The following is a 14,542-nucleotide window of genomic DNA, read 5'->3' on the forward strand; positions in this document are numbered from 1 at the left end:
CATTGATCATGAGAACAGTGAGGAATCAGCCCAGAACTACACGGGAGGATCTTGTCAATGATCTCAAGGCAGCTGGGACCATAGTCACCAAGAAAACAATTGGTAACACACTGCGCCGTGAAGGACTGAAATCCTGCCGCGCGCGCAAGGTCCGCTGCTCAAGAAAGCACATATACATGCTCGTCTGAAGTTTGCCAGTGAACATCTGAATGATTCAGCGGATAACTGGGTGAAAGTGTTGAGGTCAGATGAGACCAAAATGGAGCTCTTTGGCATCAACTCAACTCGCCGTGTTTGGAGGAGGAGGAATGCTGCCTATGACCCCTGGAACACCATCCCCACCGTCAAACATGGAGGTGGAAACATTATGCTTTGGGGTTTTTTTTTCTGCTAAGGGGACAGGACAACTTCACCGCATCAAAGGGACGATGGACGGGGCCATGTACCGTCAAATCTTGGGTGAAAACCTCCTTCCCTCAGACAGGGCATTGAAAATGGGTCGTGGATGGGTATTCCAGCATGACAATGACCCAAAACGCACGGCCAAGTCAACAAAGGAGTGGCTCAAGAAGAAGCACATTAAGGTCCTGGAGTGACCTAGGCAGTCTCCAGACCTAAATCCCATAGAAAATCTGTGGAGAGAGCTGAAGGTTCGAGTTGCCAAACGTCAGCCTCGACACCTTAATGATTTGGAGAAGATCTGCAAAGAGGAGTGGGACAAAATCCCTCCTGAGATGTGTGCAAACCTGGTGGCCAACTACAAGAAACGTCTGACCTCTGTGATTGCCAACAAGGGTTTTTAAACCAAGTACTAAGTCATGTTTTGCAGAGGGGTCAAATACTTATTTCCCTCATTAAAATGCAAATCAATTTATAACATTTTTGACGTGTGTTTTTCTGGATTTTTTTGTTGTTATTCTGTCTCTCACTGTTCAAATAAATCTACCATTAAAATTGTAGACTGATCATTTCTTTGTCAGTGGGCAAACGTACAAAATCAGCAGGGGATCAAATACTTTTTTCCCCCCACTGTGTGTGTGTGTGTATGTATGTATGTATGTATGTATGTATGTGTGTGTATATATATATATATATATATATATATATATATATATATATATATATATATATATATATATATATATATATATATATATATATATAATAAAAACACTTTTACAGATATTAAAAGTGCAAATTTATCCCAATTAAGTGAGACGGTGGCGACGGGGGCAAGGAAAGCTAGCTATTTGAGAACACAAAACATTAGACGCACTTATCTCATTCTGGTTCTTTTACTCCACAGCTCTTCTCTGACTGTGATTAGCTAAGTGTTGAGTTCACTGCTCTCAAAGCATCTACCTTTCTCTGGGAATCCTAGAGGATTCACCTTTCACAAATATTACATTAAATCTGTATTTTTGGGATTTGCATGAAGCGTTTTGAAAATTTTCTAATCTGAAATGTTACCCCTAGAAAGTTCAAAGAAAGAATAGATAAACATGAAGTGAGGAAGTGATTAAAGCTATAACAATTATGTAGTGAGTTTTTAGGACCAGTGTATCCCAGTACAGAGGAAAGAAGGGTAACCAAATTCTGCACAGGTACTTGGGTAACATGACATGGCCGTGACATGCAGGATCAAAGTTACTTTGCTAATCTATACACTGCTGTCTAGTGTACAAGTGTAAATTTCAACGCTGTAATTTCAGAAATCTGGGTACTTTTTCTTTTTAATGGTTGATACCATTGAGCAAAACACTTTCAGAACAACTGCACAAGTTGTGCCATCAACATGCTGTCCTCTCATCTCAACTCCCCAAATTACAAAAGAATCACAATAAAAGCTCACAGTATTGAAATAACCAAAGGATAGCATACCAGTAACATATTTTTAGCTTTATAGTCTGCCCCAAAACCTCAATTTATGCTTACAAAATTGTGCATAAATGTAAAACACATCTGATTATGCAAGTCTCTTTGTCTTCATGATTAAATTTTTCCGTGTCCTCTTCTGTCTGCTCTCTGTTTCTCAGACTTTGTGACAGGGGTTCCCAGAGGTGTACTTCTGCATGGCCAGGTAACCTGTCAGGATTGCTTTTTGATGGCTTGAATTTTTTTACATGATGCCTTTTTGGTGAAAGTAACCCTGAGTGTAGAATATAATCTCTGGACTAATTTAGGTCTTGTCAGTTATATAAAAAGTGCATATCATACTAAAATGAAGTGTTTTAAACGTTTGTTTTCTGCTCAGGTGTCTATCCTTAATGGCTCTTTGGAGACCATGAAAACCTTTATTGGTGAACAGGTAGGTCATAACTTGGTCACATCTTGACAGCTTTTACTATATGCTGACAATGACCAACTTTAATATTAATATATGTTTGTAATCATTAGATAATGACGTCTTGATGTTTGGGTTGTATTGGACTCGATACCTTTAGTAGTTCATTACTGTCATTTTCAGAAAATTGGGAATTTAAATAATATTAAATTATTCTGGATTGTTATTCTAGATTGTGAATAAAGTGTTGAAATTTTGGTAGGTGAACAGTTTGTGTGTGCATTAGTAATGTGCTCAAATCTCCTACAGATGGGCTCCTACTTTGGCTATGCTGTGGCTGCTACAGACATCAACAATGATGGGTTAGTGATTTTAACACTACACATGCCATATATGTTTGCTTGTATTTGCATTTTACTGTATGTGTATTAATGTGTGTATTGATTGCTCTTTATTTCCACTTTATCTTCTCACTTCCAGACTTACAGACTTGTTGGTTGGTGCTCCCATGTTCATGGTGCGTGACTCAGATGGGAGGTTGGAGGAATTAGGGCGAGTATACGTGTATTTACAGACGGGTCCACTGGAGCTTGCACCATGTCTACCTCACCTCACCGGAACGCAAATTTTTAGTCGGTTCGGCAGCTCGATCACACCGCTGGGAGATCTCAACCAGGATGGCTTTAATGGTAAGTAGCTTTGTTCTTTGTTCCTGTCGGTCGCCTGTCTTTTCTCCAACAATTCTTATAAATATGGAATGTCCTTCAATGTTCCTATATTTCATTTGTAATATGTTCTCTACCTCTGATCCACTAGACATTGCTATCAGTAGTCCATTTGGTGGGAAAGATGAACAAGGATTGGTCTTCATCTATAATGGTTATGCTAAGGGACTCAGGGAAAAGCCCTCTCAAGTGATTGCTGGTCAGTGGTCATCAGCTGCCCCCCCTGCTCCTCCTGTCAGTTTTGGCTATACCATGAAAGGAGGAAAAGACTTGGATCACAATGGCTACCCAGGTGAGAGCTGGATTAATTACCATGTTTCACCTTGATGGTGATCTAAACTCAAACGATGCAAGTACATTCTGGAGTCTTGTCTTTTCAATATAGATCTCATTGTGGGAGCTTTTGGAGCTGACAAGGCCGTTCTTTACAGGTGAGCCATGTATCATGTTTTGTTCAGTCATATTAAAGTCTGTGCACATTATAGACAAATAAAATGACGTTCTCCATTCTGCAGATCTCGCCCAATCGTTAACACGAGTGCCACCTTAATCGTGTACCCAACACTGATTAATCCTGAGGAGAAGACCTGCACCATCAGCAGTGGAAACCAAACCACACATGTTTCTTGGTATGTGTTACTTTTCTAATTGAACTTTTTTACTACTATAAGAGTCATGTGAAATAATAAGTACACCCCATGGAAATTGTTGGCTTTTTTGACATATTTGGACAAGCAAACATTTGATCGTCTTTGAAACAGTGCCTATTTGAAACAGTGCCTAGTTCATATACATGAACAAACCCAGAAGGAAAATTTGCTTTATCAGTCATTTATTCAAAAATAACTTCTTGAAGGCGTTTTGCATAGTTGTCCATCAGGCTTGCTGGAATTTTTGACCACTCTTCCATGCAAGGTTCTTTCAGTTGCAAGAGGGTTTTCTTGCATGTACTGCCCTTTTCAAATCCCCCCCACAACATTTCAATGGGATTCCAATCCGGGCTTTGACTAGGCCAATCCATAACCCTCCATTTATTCTTTTTGAGCCATTCCTTGGTGTATTCCTTGCTACTGTGCTTAGGATCATTATCCTATTGAAAGGTCCACATTTTGTTCATTGTAGAAGCATGCACTTTGACACAAACAGTTGCAAGATGCTGTCTAAATTTTCGGGTTCTTGGAGACTTCTTTTTGCATCAGACGGTCTGCACTTGGGCTGTATTTGCTGGGACGGCCAGCACTGGACAAATTGGCAGTCATTTGAAATCTGCACCATTTGTAGATTATTTTCCTTACAGTGGAATGATGTATTTCAAATAGTTTGGTGATCTTTTTAAATCCCTTGACAGACTCATAGACATCCACAACTTTTTTTATTTTTTCTGAAGGCCTTACGGAGCTCTTTAGATCTTGGCATGATGACACCACACACCTCAATGCCAAAGGGAAAACCAGACAGTAGATATGAGAGGGGTATATATAAGACCGGTGCCACCTGCACCCCCTAAGCAGGTTCTGATAACTGGCACCCAATCTTGAACACCTGACTCTAATTTTATGGATTTAAAGGTGTGATAAATGTAGGGGTGTACTTACTTTTTCCATGTGACTGATCTGTTTTTTTTTTTTTTTCTTTTTTTTTTTTTAATTGTGAAAATTACTACAAAATGTAAATTTTGTCATTTGATAGTCACCTTTATTAATAGGCACTGTTTCAAAGAGGATTAATTGTTAGCTTGTCCAAATATGTAAAATAAATAAATAAATTTCCATGGGGTGTACTTATTTTTTCACATGACTGGTATATGTGGTAAAAGGATTGGAACAGTGAGGCCAATTCTTTTGTTTTTTCTATACACTGTGAGATGATAGACCAGAATTTCAGCCTTCATTCCCTGATATTTACATCTAGATGTGTTAAACAACTTGGCACATGGCACCTTTGGTAGCAGACCACCCAGTCGTTAGGTGAGCAAAATTATTGGAACAGATAGTCTTAAATAACACTTAATATTTGGTTGAATATCTGTTGCTTGCAATACCTGCATCAAGTCGGTGTCCCACAGACATCAGCAAACTGTTGCATTTTTCTTTTGTGATGCGTTTACAGGCTTCACTGCAGCTTCTTTCAGCTGTTGGTTTTGGGCGGGGGGGGGGGGTTTGTCCCTTCAGTCTCCTCTTCAGGAGGTGAAGTGCATGCTCAATTGAGTCTGGTGATTGACTTGGCCAGTCTAAACCGTCTACCTTTTTCCCCTGATGTCCTTTTTTGTGTGGCAGTGTGCTTGGGTCATTGTCTTGCTGCACAAAGAAGTTTCTCTTAATTAGATTGGATGCATTTCTCTGTAAATTGGCAGACCAAATATTTCCGTAGAGTTCTGAATTCATCCTGCTGTTACGATCATGAGTTACATCAGCAGATAAAAATTAATGAGACCATTTCAGGAGCAGCCATGCAAGCCCAAGCCATGACACTACCTCCATGCTAGACTGATGTGCTTGTATGTTTTTGATCATGTTCAGATCCTTTCTTTCTCTGCACTTTAGAAATTTGATCACTTTGGAAGACGTTAGTCTTGATTCTAGAACTTTTGTGTCTCATCTCTCTATTTCTTTGCAAATTCCACTCTCACCTTCCAGTTCTTACTGCTGATGAGTAGTTTGCATCGTGTGGTATGGCCTCTATATTTCTGCTCTTGAAGTCTTCTTCGAATGGTGGCTTGTGATACCTTCATCCCTGCCCTGAGGAGGTTGTTGATGTCACTGACTGTTATTTATGTTTTTTCTTTAGTCAGTCTTGTGCAATGGCTCAGATAATTTTTTCCCTCTTTTCTCAACTTCAAAATGACTTGTTTTTCTCCCATAGACGGCTCTCTGTTCTTCATGTTGGTTTATCCTTTTAACAACAAATGCAGTCTTCACAGGTGAAACCTAGGGTTCAAACCAAGAGTAGACATATCAATTAAGCAGCTTTTAGATTTCAAAAAATAATTGAGGACACTTAAGTACATAGTTTAATTTAATTTTTTGTAGAGAGTCGCTTCAAAAAGAGCAGGAAAAATCCCATTCTAATATACTTAACTTTTGCAGTACAGCAAAAAGAGAAATACTGGGGGAGTGACTGCTTTCTGGTGGTACTGAGCATCTCTTTCAGTCTTCTATGCTTTTATTTTTATTTTATTCATTCTCATATGTCACATACATGCCTTTTTACATTCATTTGCCTTAAGGTGCTCCGCAAAAACACGCTCTGCACCTAAGCCTTTCTATGGTAGGGGAAATCCCCATGTTGTGTTTTTATTGTCACCTGAGGTTAGTTGTTTGGTTTGTTCGTAGATGTTGGTGAGGACCCCCCCCAATTGTTACTTGGGCCCTGATAAATAAAACATAGAAGATTGAAGGAGGGTGTACTTTCTTTTTCCCCATTACTGTAGATATAGATATATACACGTGAAGAACTACAGGCTTTCCTGAATGAAAATGTGTTTCTGTTTTGTATGAATCACAGACATTTTAACAGATTTGTTATAGGCCGTTTTTTTTTTTTTTCTTTTCTCCATATTGAAAACAAAGGTTTCTCATTGTGCCACACATAACTTATGTAAATTTAAAGTTTTCAAAAAATGTATATATTCTGGTATGTATGTCTAGAAACTAAACCTGACACAGTATCAGTATTAAACCAGGCCAAAGAACAATAATGTTACTGTGGAGAACCATGAAGGTGGTGTATTTAAAGGCATTTAGAGGAACAATCTGCCTTTGTAAGTGAGGGTGGACACGTTGTGGAATCATGGAAGCAGGATTGTTAAGCTGACACCATTAGCATTCGGCATAGGTTTGACTTAAAGCAATGCCTCACGAGGCAGATGACGAGCAGGATGGTGTCGAAATGCAACAACCCCCCTTTTTCCATTTCCTGTGTCAGTATTTAGAAATGTGCATCCTGAATTTCCTTCATCAGCTGAAGGAGAGGAAACTGCTCTGGGGTACAAAGTTGTGTCTGTGCTCAGGTTTCTGCCCTTCCACTTGTCTGATTCATACAGGAAAAAGTGTGTATACACATGTCTTGATTACAGCTTGTTGCCTGGTAATGGTGAGGCTGTGGTGGGGGAGGAGTGGGGAACTGAAAGAGAGAGAGAGAGAGAGAGAGAGAGAGGAGAACTGACAGTGACTTTGAATGAAATATTGTTTAGTGGTGGAACACAGCTGGAAAACATCAGGGCACGCCAAGCTGCATATGCGTGTAAGAGCGCACATACGTACACACGTGATGCAAAGCGCAAACATGCTTAGGAGTACACATGGGAATGCACTCCTATTTATTACAGCCCAGGTCAGGAGAGGTCTGGACTTTGCTGGGCATTTCTTACTGTTCTCTCAAGTTTTAGCTCTCGTTTATGGATTTGTCCTTTTTGGCCTCACTTTTTTCTCTGCTATGTTCAGTTCTTCAGACTTCTTTATAATTCCCTTTTCTCTGTTTTTGTATTATTACCTTTTTTAAACACATTCATGCCAAAGTTGATGTGGAAGTTACCTTATAATATCCTTATAATATCATGCTAAAATACTCTCTTGGTCAAGAGACTCTCTTGTCTCTTGGCCTTCTGGAATTATTCACTGAAGAAAGAGATGTTTTTCTAGAAGAGAATTGTCTTGGCCCACTCCTACTTAATCACTCAGCAGCAGTGTTCTCTTTGCCAGATGTTGATTTATGAAACATTAAAACCTTAAGAACAGTCTCTGTACGATGAGAAAGTAAATGGGCAACACATTACACAATGTGACTTGATTAGTGCACATAAATGTAAGGATGTGTTGCCATCTACATGGCTCTCATGTCTTCATCTGCTTTTCTTCCTGCAGTGTCAACTTGAGCTTCTGCCTTTCAGCCAATGGGAAGCACCTTCCAGAAAATCTAGGTGAGCCAGCAGACCACATCTGCATCCTATTATTCACATGTAGCAGTGCTTTGCAAAAGTAGCTATATATAAAATCTCTCTAGTTAGCACTTTGAAGGGATTTTTCCCTTTATTTTTCCACATCACACTTGAGGGCAACTGACAGCCACGTTGCATCCTCACTTAATGTGTCCTGATTACCTGCTTATATTATTGCTTAACCCTGTTTCATAGTTTTCATTACATGATTTTATATTTGGTCCTACATGATATTTCACGGGTGGACAATGTAAGGATAGGGTAGGATCATGTAAGACATCATGTTTGCACACGTAACAGATAGTCCGTAAGATGTCCAACGTTTTGCCTACGAGATACGGTGTTCTGTCCTGATGATCCTAGTGAAAGGTTATTCAGTCTGGCTAGCCTCTTTATTTTCTTTTGATATGTTTCATCGTGAGTTTAGTGCATGTACTAAGCAGGAGAGTTATAAGACGGCGTTGTACTCTATTTTATTTTGCCCAGCTTCATCAGTATTTCTATATAACTGCATTTTTCATCCATCTAGTAAATACAATACATAAATCATTCTACCATCAAACAGATTGCTTCTCGGCCATGTGTAGTGTAGTGTCCCATCACCATGAAGCTCATTACGTTTAAGTAGGCACAACAAATGGAAAATTAGTTTTGAAAAAGTCAATGTCAATTTCCAATTGTTTTTTTGTCTGTCCACTCCTGCCTTTAAATGTCATTAATCTGTACTTCACTTCCACTTGTAATAGACAAGAAAATGTCAATATCATGTGTAGAAATGTCTCGCATACCATTGCGCTTCAGTACAAGTGTATGATATGACTTTAAAACTACTGAAAGCACTGGAAGTGTTGGTGAGACTTTGTCTCTCTGCATTTTTGGATAGAAACACTTTTTCAAAATGACCATGATTAATGTTTTACTGTGAAGCATCATTGTGTGTGTGTGTGTGTTGTAGTGTTTAATGTAGAAGTGCAGCTGGACCAGCTGAAGCAGAAGGGAGCTGTTCATAGGGCTTTGTTTTTGGACACCCAGCAGGCCAGCCTGCAGAGGAAACTAAAGGTGCCAAATGAAGCCAAGGTCTGCCACGAGACGAAAATCTACCTGAGGGTGAGTAAATATATCAACAGAATTCTGTAAAAAAAACAAAACAAAATTCAGATAAAGTGAAGTAAAGCCACTAGCTCATCATATATAATCTGGCTAAGTTTAAGAAATGCAGTCATTATCTTTCTTAGATTGGTTCTCATTTTTGAGATTATATCTACACCTGTTTGTTTTCCTCTGATTGGGCTCAGGATGAAAAGGAATTTCGGGATAAGCTCTCCTCCATCTTTATCGCTCTCAACTTCAGTCTGGATGCACAGGCTCCTGCAGACAGACACGGCCTCTGGCCGATCCTGAATTACCAGACGACTGAGCTAATTGAGCAGAAGGTATAAACATTAATTCAAACATTGTATGTTTGAAGAAGGGGTTTTTGCATTTGTTTGAAATGGTTATACCATTAATTTTGTATTGTATAGATAATTTTAAAGATATTGGTGTCAAAGAAAGTGTGATGGTGCTACTGAAGGCGAAAAGCAATTCTCTTATGTTTATAGAAGTGTTCCTAACCAAATAATCTAGTACTATTGCTGCAGTTTTTCATATCACTGCTCCTCTTCTTTAAATATGGGTCTATTCTGAATGAGTGGGCAGATCTTGCTTTTGGGTCTGCCCAGTTCTCCCCTTTTCCCTCTTTTACTCCATTTTTCCTATCGTCCAAATTTTCAAAACATACATCTGGGAAGTGCTCCAAAGAATCTGGAAAGAAAATGTAATGCATATTCACCAGGGAGAGATTTTCGTTATCCCAGCAGGAGTAGTTCACGGGAATGATGTGGACTGGTCCGTTAGTCATAGGTTTTTGGGTGTGGATATCGTAGCCCATTTGGCATCTGGTTGGATTTTGTATTTGTCCCTAGTCAGAACTATACCACTGTAAGCCCAAGCTTTCAGCTGTCTTGTACACCACTTGGACACCAGTCAGAGAAACATACTTACAGTTTCAAGAGCAAATTTCCTTTCTTGCTTTTCTTCCTTGCTGAAACTGGCTTTCATTAAAAGTGAAATGTGTTGTGTGCATTCTGTACTTGGCATTGAACTGGAAATTATATTCCCAGTATCTATTCCCAGTAAGATCATAAACCTTCTTTTACAAGTTGTTGCGTTCCATATGTGAATTTAGTGTTAAATAAATAGAAAGAGAATGAAGGCAATGTTAACAGGACTACAGTGACTTTAGTGGGACCTGTGTGCAGGTGTAGCTATGTATTTAAGTCCATTCTTTAAGAGTGAGAGTGTTAGTGTGTCTCAAAACTTTCTCTTCCTGATAATTTGCTCCACATGGACCATAGTGGAGTAATGAATTCATGAAACTCTGCTCTCTACACGGGCAATCCCCAGAGCCCATGAAGTATTCCTCTACTACAGTCACACGATGGCTCAAAATCTTATTTGCTTTGTTTGTTTAGAAAATCAGTTTGAGTCCTAGTAAATTATTCATCCCATGTTCCTGGTTATCCCTTGTGTGAATATATTGAAAATATTATAGCAGAGAGTTGTTTTCTTTTTCTTCTCAGTATAAGCTGTGACCTTTGCATTCGCTCCTGCTTAATGTGTGAGTCTCTCTATTTCCATCTTATTACTTGTACATAGTTGAAATAGCTGAAACAGGAGAACCAAAAGCTTGCTTTAATTGTGCCATTTGCTGTACATTGTAAAACTTATGCAAGGTTTTTGTTTGTTTGTTTTGGGCTGTAGGACTATCATTTACACCCAACAGTAGTGTTGCTTATTGGTTAATTTGTTCCCATTGAATGTTGATCAGCTTTTTGTTGATTATATTTTTTATAATGTTTGTTTGCCTTTTATTTGGTTGCATGTTATTGCAGTCATTGTTTAGTGGCTAGATTAATGTTGTAACATTTTCCTTTTCCCCTTCCTTGAAAGGTTGAGCTCAGGCCAGCATACAGCTTTGAGTTGTGCAGCAAGCAGCCTCCCTCCATGGCTTTAATTAGAGCTCAGTGAGGTCTGATTACAGGGAGGGTGCTGCACTCTTTCTAATCTCCCTCTTCTATTTCTTATCCATATCGTCATCCACATACATGCAGGACTTGCAGCATCATGCTGAAGCAATTAGCTATCATAGGGCTCTCTCTCTCTTTACACACGTAGAGTCGATACAAAAGGTATCGACTGCATATGAATGCATATGAATAAGGCATGTTTGTGTGTGTGTGTGTCCGTGGTGCTTTTTATAGCAGCAGGCTCTGATGTGTTTTGTGTTGCTTGTATGATGGTGATTCTCTGTATGGTCCTGCAGGTGCTTGCCTCTTAAATCACACACTAGGCAGGAATACATGTGTCCTTTATATGCGGTAATGCACATCAGGTCCATAAGTATTTGGACAGTGACACAATTTTCATAATTTTGCCTTTGTACACAACTACAAGGGATTTAAAGCGATCAAGATGTGATTGAATTTAGTCTTTCAACTTTAATTCAAAGGGCTTAACAAAAATATTAACCATTTAGGGATTATAGCTGTTTGTTTTAAAAAAAAAAAAAAAAAGCCCACCATTTCCTAGGCTCAAAAGTAATCGGACAAACTAACAATCATAAATATTACAATTATTTTTAATAATTGGATGCATATGCTTTGCAGTCAATGATAGGCCAGAGTAGACTTTTCTTAAAAAAACAAAAAAAACATATATATATATATATATATATATATATATATATATATATATATATATATATATATATATATATATATATATATATATATATATATATAAGTTTTTAAAGAAAAGTCTACTCTGGCCTATCTGTTCTTATCTGCCTATCTGGTGGTTTGAATCTTGAGGTAAACTGTCTGTATTTACATTCATGTAGGCGTCTTGTTGATTGTAGATTGCATACCTCTTCCAGCGTGTTCTTGACTTGGCTTGAAGTTGCAAAGAGGTTTTTCTTCAGCATCTTGATATTCCAGGCCTTTTGGTGTTGCTGAGCTCCCTAGTGCATTCCTTCTTTTTAAGAATATACCAAATTGTTGATTTGGCCACTACTAAAGTTTGTCTGTTTTGTTTTTTCAGCCTAATGATGGCCTCCTTCACTTACATTGATGCTTCTTTTGACAGTATATTGAGAGTTCTCATGAAGACTACCGAATACAAATTCAACACTTGGAATCAACTTCAGACCTTTTATCTCTTTAATTTGTCATAATTTGTCATATATATATAATATATTCTTCATCTTTCTCTGTGTGATTTGTTGTGTTTAGGTATTAAGAATGCATAAGACTGTCATTGATATTATAACAGAACAGTTATAATGTTTTGATTTGAACATTCACACCTTATTATGCTAGAGTGCTGTAGCTTTCTTTAGCTCAGGACAAAAAGTTTATTACCAGTTTAAAGGTAATTTAAATTCTCCTGTCATATCTGCTTTAAAGACATTTTCCTCCAGAGGCAGTACTGCATCAGAATTATAATTTTTATTTTGTTATTTACACTTTTTGTCATTTTGATTTTCCAGGCCCAAATTTTACTGGACTGCGGAGAAGACAACGTCTGTGTCCCAGACCTGAAACTTTCTGTAAATGGGTAGGTCATTTAGCAAAGGAAGCACACATTCTGCATGCACTGTTGAATACTTGATCCACTGCATGATTCAGACCTTGTATTTATGTAGTTGGTAAACAACTGTTAGCAGTATCTGGAAAACAATACCTTATTAAGCCTGCAAATGAGAAAATAAACATTTTGTTTGTAAGTACATTTGATGAATTTCAGAGAATTGGTTAATTGTTAATGGTTAAACACAAACATGCGTGCGTGTGTGTGTGTGTGTGTGTGTGTGTGTGTGTGTGTGTGTGTGTGTGTGTGTGTGTGTGCGCGCGCGTTCATTGTGAAAACAGGAAGGCGAGCTGTGCGTCACATTCCGGGATTGGCTGCCAGTAGCTTGTGAAAAAGAAAAAAAAAAAGTTGGGTCTGGAAAATGCAGAGCTAGTTTTGTCTCCCTCTGCTTCTATACTTTCAGTTCTATTTTGATTTTGTAGATATGTGGCTTTATTCTTTATAATATTTACTTTTATGTAAACAAGTTGTTTAATTTACTTGGAGTTTGTGATGATTATTATTTGTTTGATTGCTATTCCTGAACAGCTAATGCTATGATAAGGCATGGATTTGTCGTATGATATTGCTTAAATTTGTACAGGTGACCTTCCTAAAGCAGAGAAATTGAGCTATGAGTGGATCAACTCAAGATTATTTTAATTTTGGAACAGGAGACAATGTGTGTAGTGGGGTTCCTTTCAAGAACAAAGCCGATTTTTTTGCCATGTCTATAATCTTTGCCAAGCTACTTAACCTACAACAGTGCTGGCTCTCAGCACCAGGTTTAGGATATTCAGCCAAGCTTTATTTACTCATTTCATATGAAACTGTTTCCAGGTGTCTGTTTGCGAGTTATTTCCTGTCATTATCTTACAAAGGCCACATTCGCACAATAGGACACTATGATATATGGAAATTTATAATAACTGCCACTGTTAAATCAGTTGCCCTAAAGCATGACACTGAGCTGCCATGTATAGTCTTAAAGGTGATATTTTGAACCTGGTTATTGGAGCTCTCAACACTTACAGTCCCTCACATGTAAGGCACTTAAGTTTGAATTTTGCTCCAGCTTTACAAGGACAAGCAGTAATTGAAAGCATCTGTGTGGCCCTTGTATGGAATTTCTCAGTTGTGTTTGGTGCTGTGGAGAAAAAGCAGGGGAATGGGCAGTGACAGGAGGAGGGGACTTGGGGGGGGGAATGAGGAGGTGGTGTGTTACAACCACAGCCTGTGTTCTGATGCTTGTATGGCTTTATTGCTACATAGGAAAATATTTTTCCCTTGTGGAAGCAGGACATCCTTGAAGTTTGCGACTCAGCTGGGAATCTTTTTGACAAGAATTCAGGACATAGCATTCTAGAAGCATTAGCTACCGTCTGGCTCAACCTTAGACCATCATTGTGATCATCTTAATTTGTAATTAATATGCAGCATCCTGTGTTTTGCTGACAGTTGCATACCAACCAAGTCAACAGGTCACCTTTACGTTTTTCTTTTTGACATGGGTAGTACTGTAATGTTTTTTTTTTTTTGTGTGTGCATTTTTTGTCTTTCTATAGTGACAGGAAAGAAGTGTACATGGGGGATGATAATGCACTAACCCTGACTTTCAATGCACGGAATGATGGAGGTGGCGCCTATGAAGCCGAGCTCTACGTCGTGCTTCCTTCGGAGGCGGACTACAGTGGAATTGCCCGCAATAATGAGGTAACTTATGGACGTGAGCGTGCGGGCGGGCAGCCATGTGGGCGTGCATGTGTGCTTGGCTTACTTCTACTATGTTTTGAGTATGTGTGACACATGAATTATTTGTAGATATAGAAGGGTGAACGCTGTGATACATTATATGGCCAAAGGTTTTTGCACACCTGACATGTACACCCATATGTGGACCTTCCCCAAACTGTTGCCACAAACTTTGAA

At 38.7% G+C, this 14,542-nt stretch overlaps 1 protein-coding gene across 1 annotated transcript in view; it reads left to right on the forward strand.

Annotated features, from left to right (window-relative positions):
- The window catches only part of itga5 (integrin, alpha 5 (fibronectin receptor, alpha polypeptide)), a 70,416-nt gene that overhangs the window by 35,414 nt on the left and 20,460 nt on the right, over positions 1 to 14,542 (forward strand). Inside the window, exons 9-20 of the mRNA XM_017486560.3 lie at positions 2,037 to 2,080; positions 2,255 to 2,308; positions 2,594 to 2,646; positions 2,765 to 2,973; positions 3,101 to 3,301; positions 3,395 to 3,440; positions 3,525 to 3,638; positions 7,872 to 7,927; positions 8,901 to 9,052; positions 9,241 to 9,378; positions 12,534 to 12,601; positions 14,179 to 14,326. Coding sequence (XP_017342049.1) covers positions 2,037 to 2,080; positions 2,255 to 2,308; positions 2,594 to 2,646; positions 2,765 to 2,973; positions 3,101 to 3,301; positions 3,395 to 3,440; positions 3,525 to 3,638; positions 7,872 to 7,927; positions 8,901 to 9,052; positions 9,241 to 9,378; positions 12,534 to 12,601; positions 14,179 to 14,326 — 1,283 coding nt within the window. The remainder of the gene's footprint in view (positions 1 to 2,036; positions 2,081 to 2,254; positions 2,309 to 2,593; positions 2,647 to 2,764; positions 2,974 to 3,100; positions 3,302 to 3,394; positions 3,441 to 3,524; positions 3,639 to 7,871; positions 7,928 to 8,900; positions 9,053 to 9,240; positions 9,379 to 12,533; positions 12,602 to 14,178; positions 14,327 to 14,542) is intronic.

This window comes from Ictalurus punctatus, chromosome 15, assembly GCF_001660625.3.
Source record: "Ictalurus punctatus breed USDA103 chromosome 15, Coco_2.0, whole genome shotgun sequence".
Classification (NCBI taxonomy): domain Eukaryota; kingdom Metazoa; phylum Chordata; class Actinopteri; order Siluriformes; family Ictaluridae; genus Ictalurus; species Ictalurus punctatus.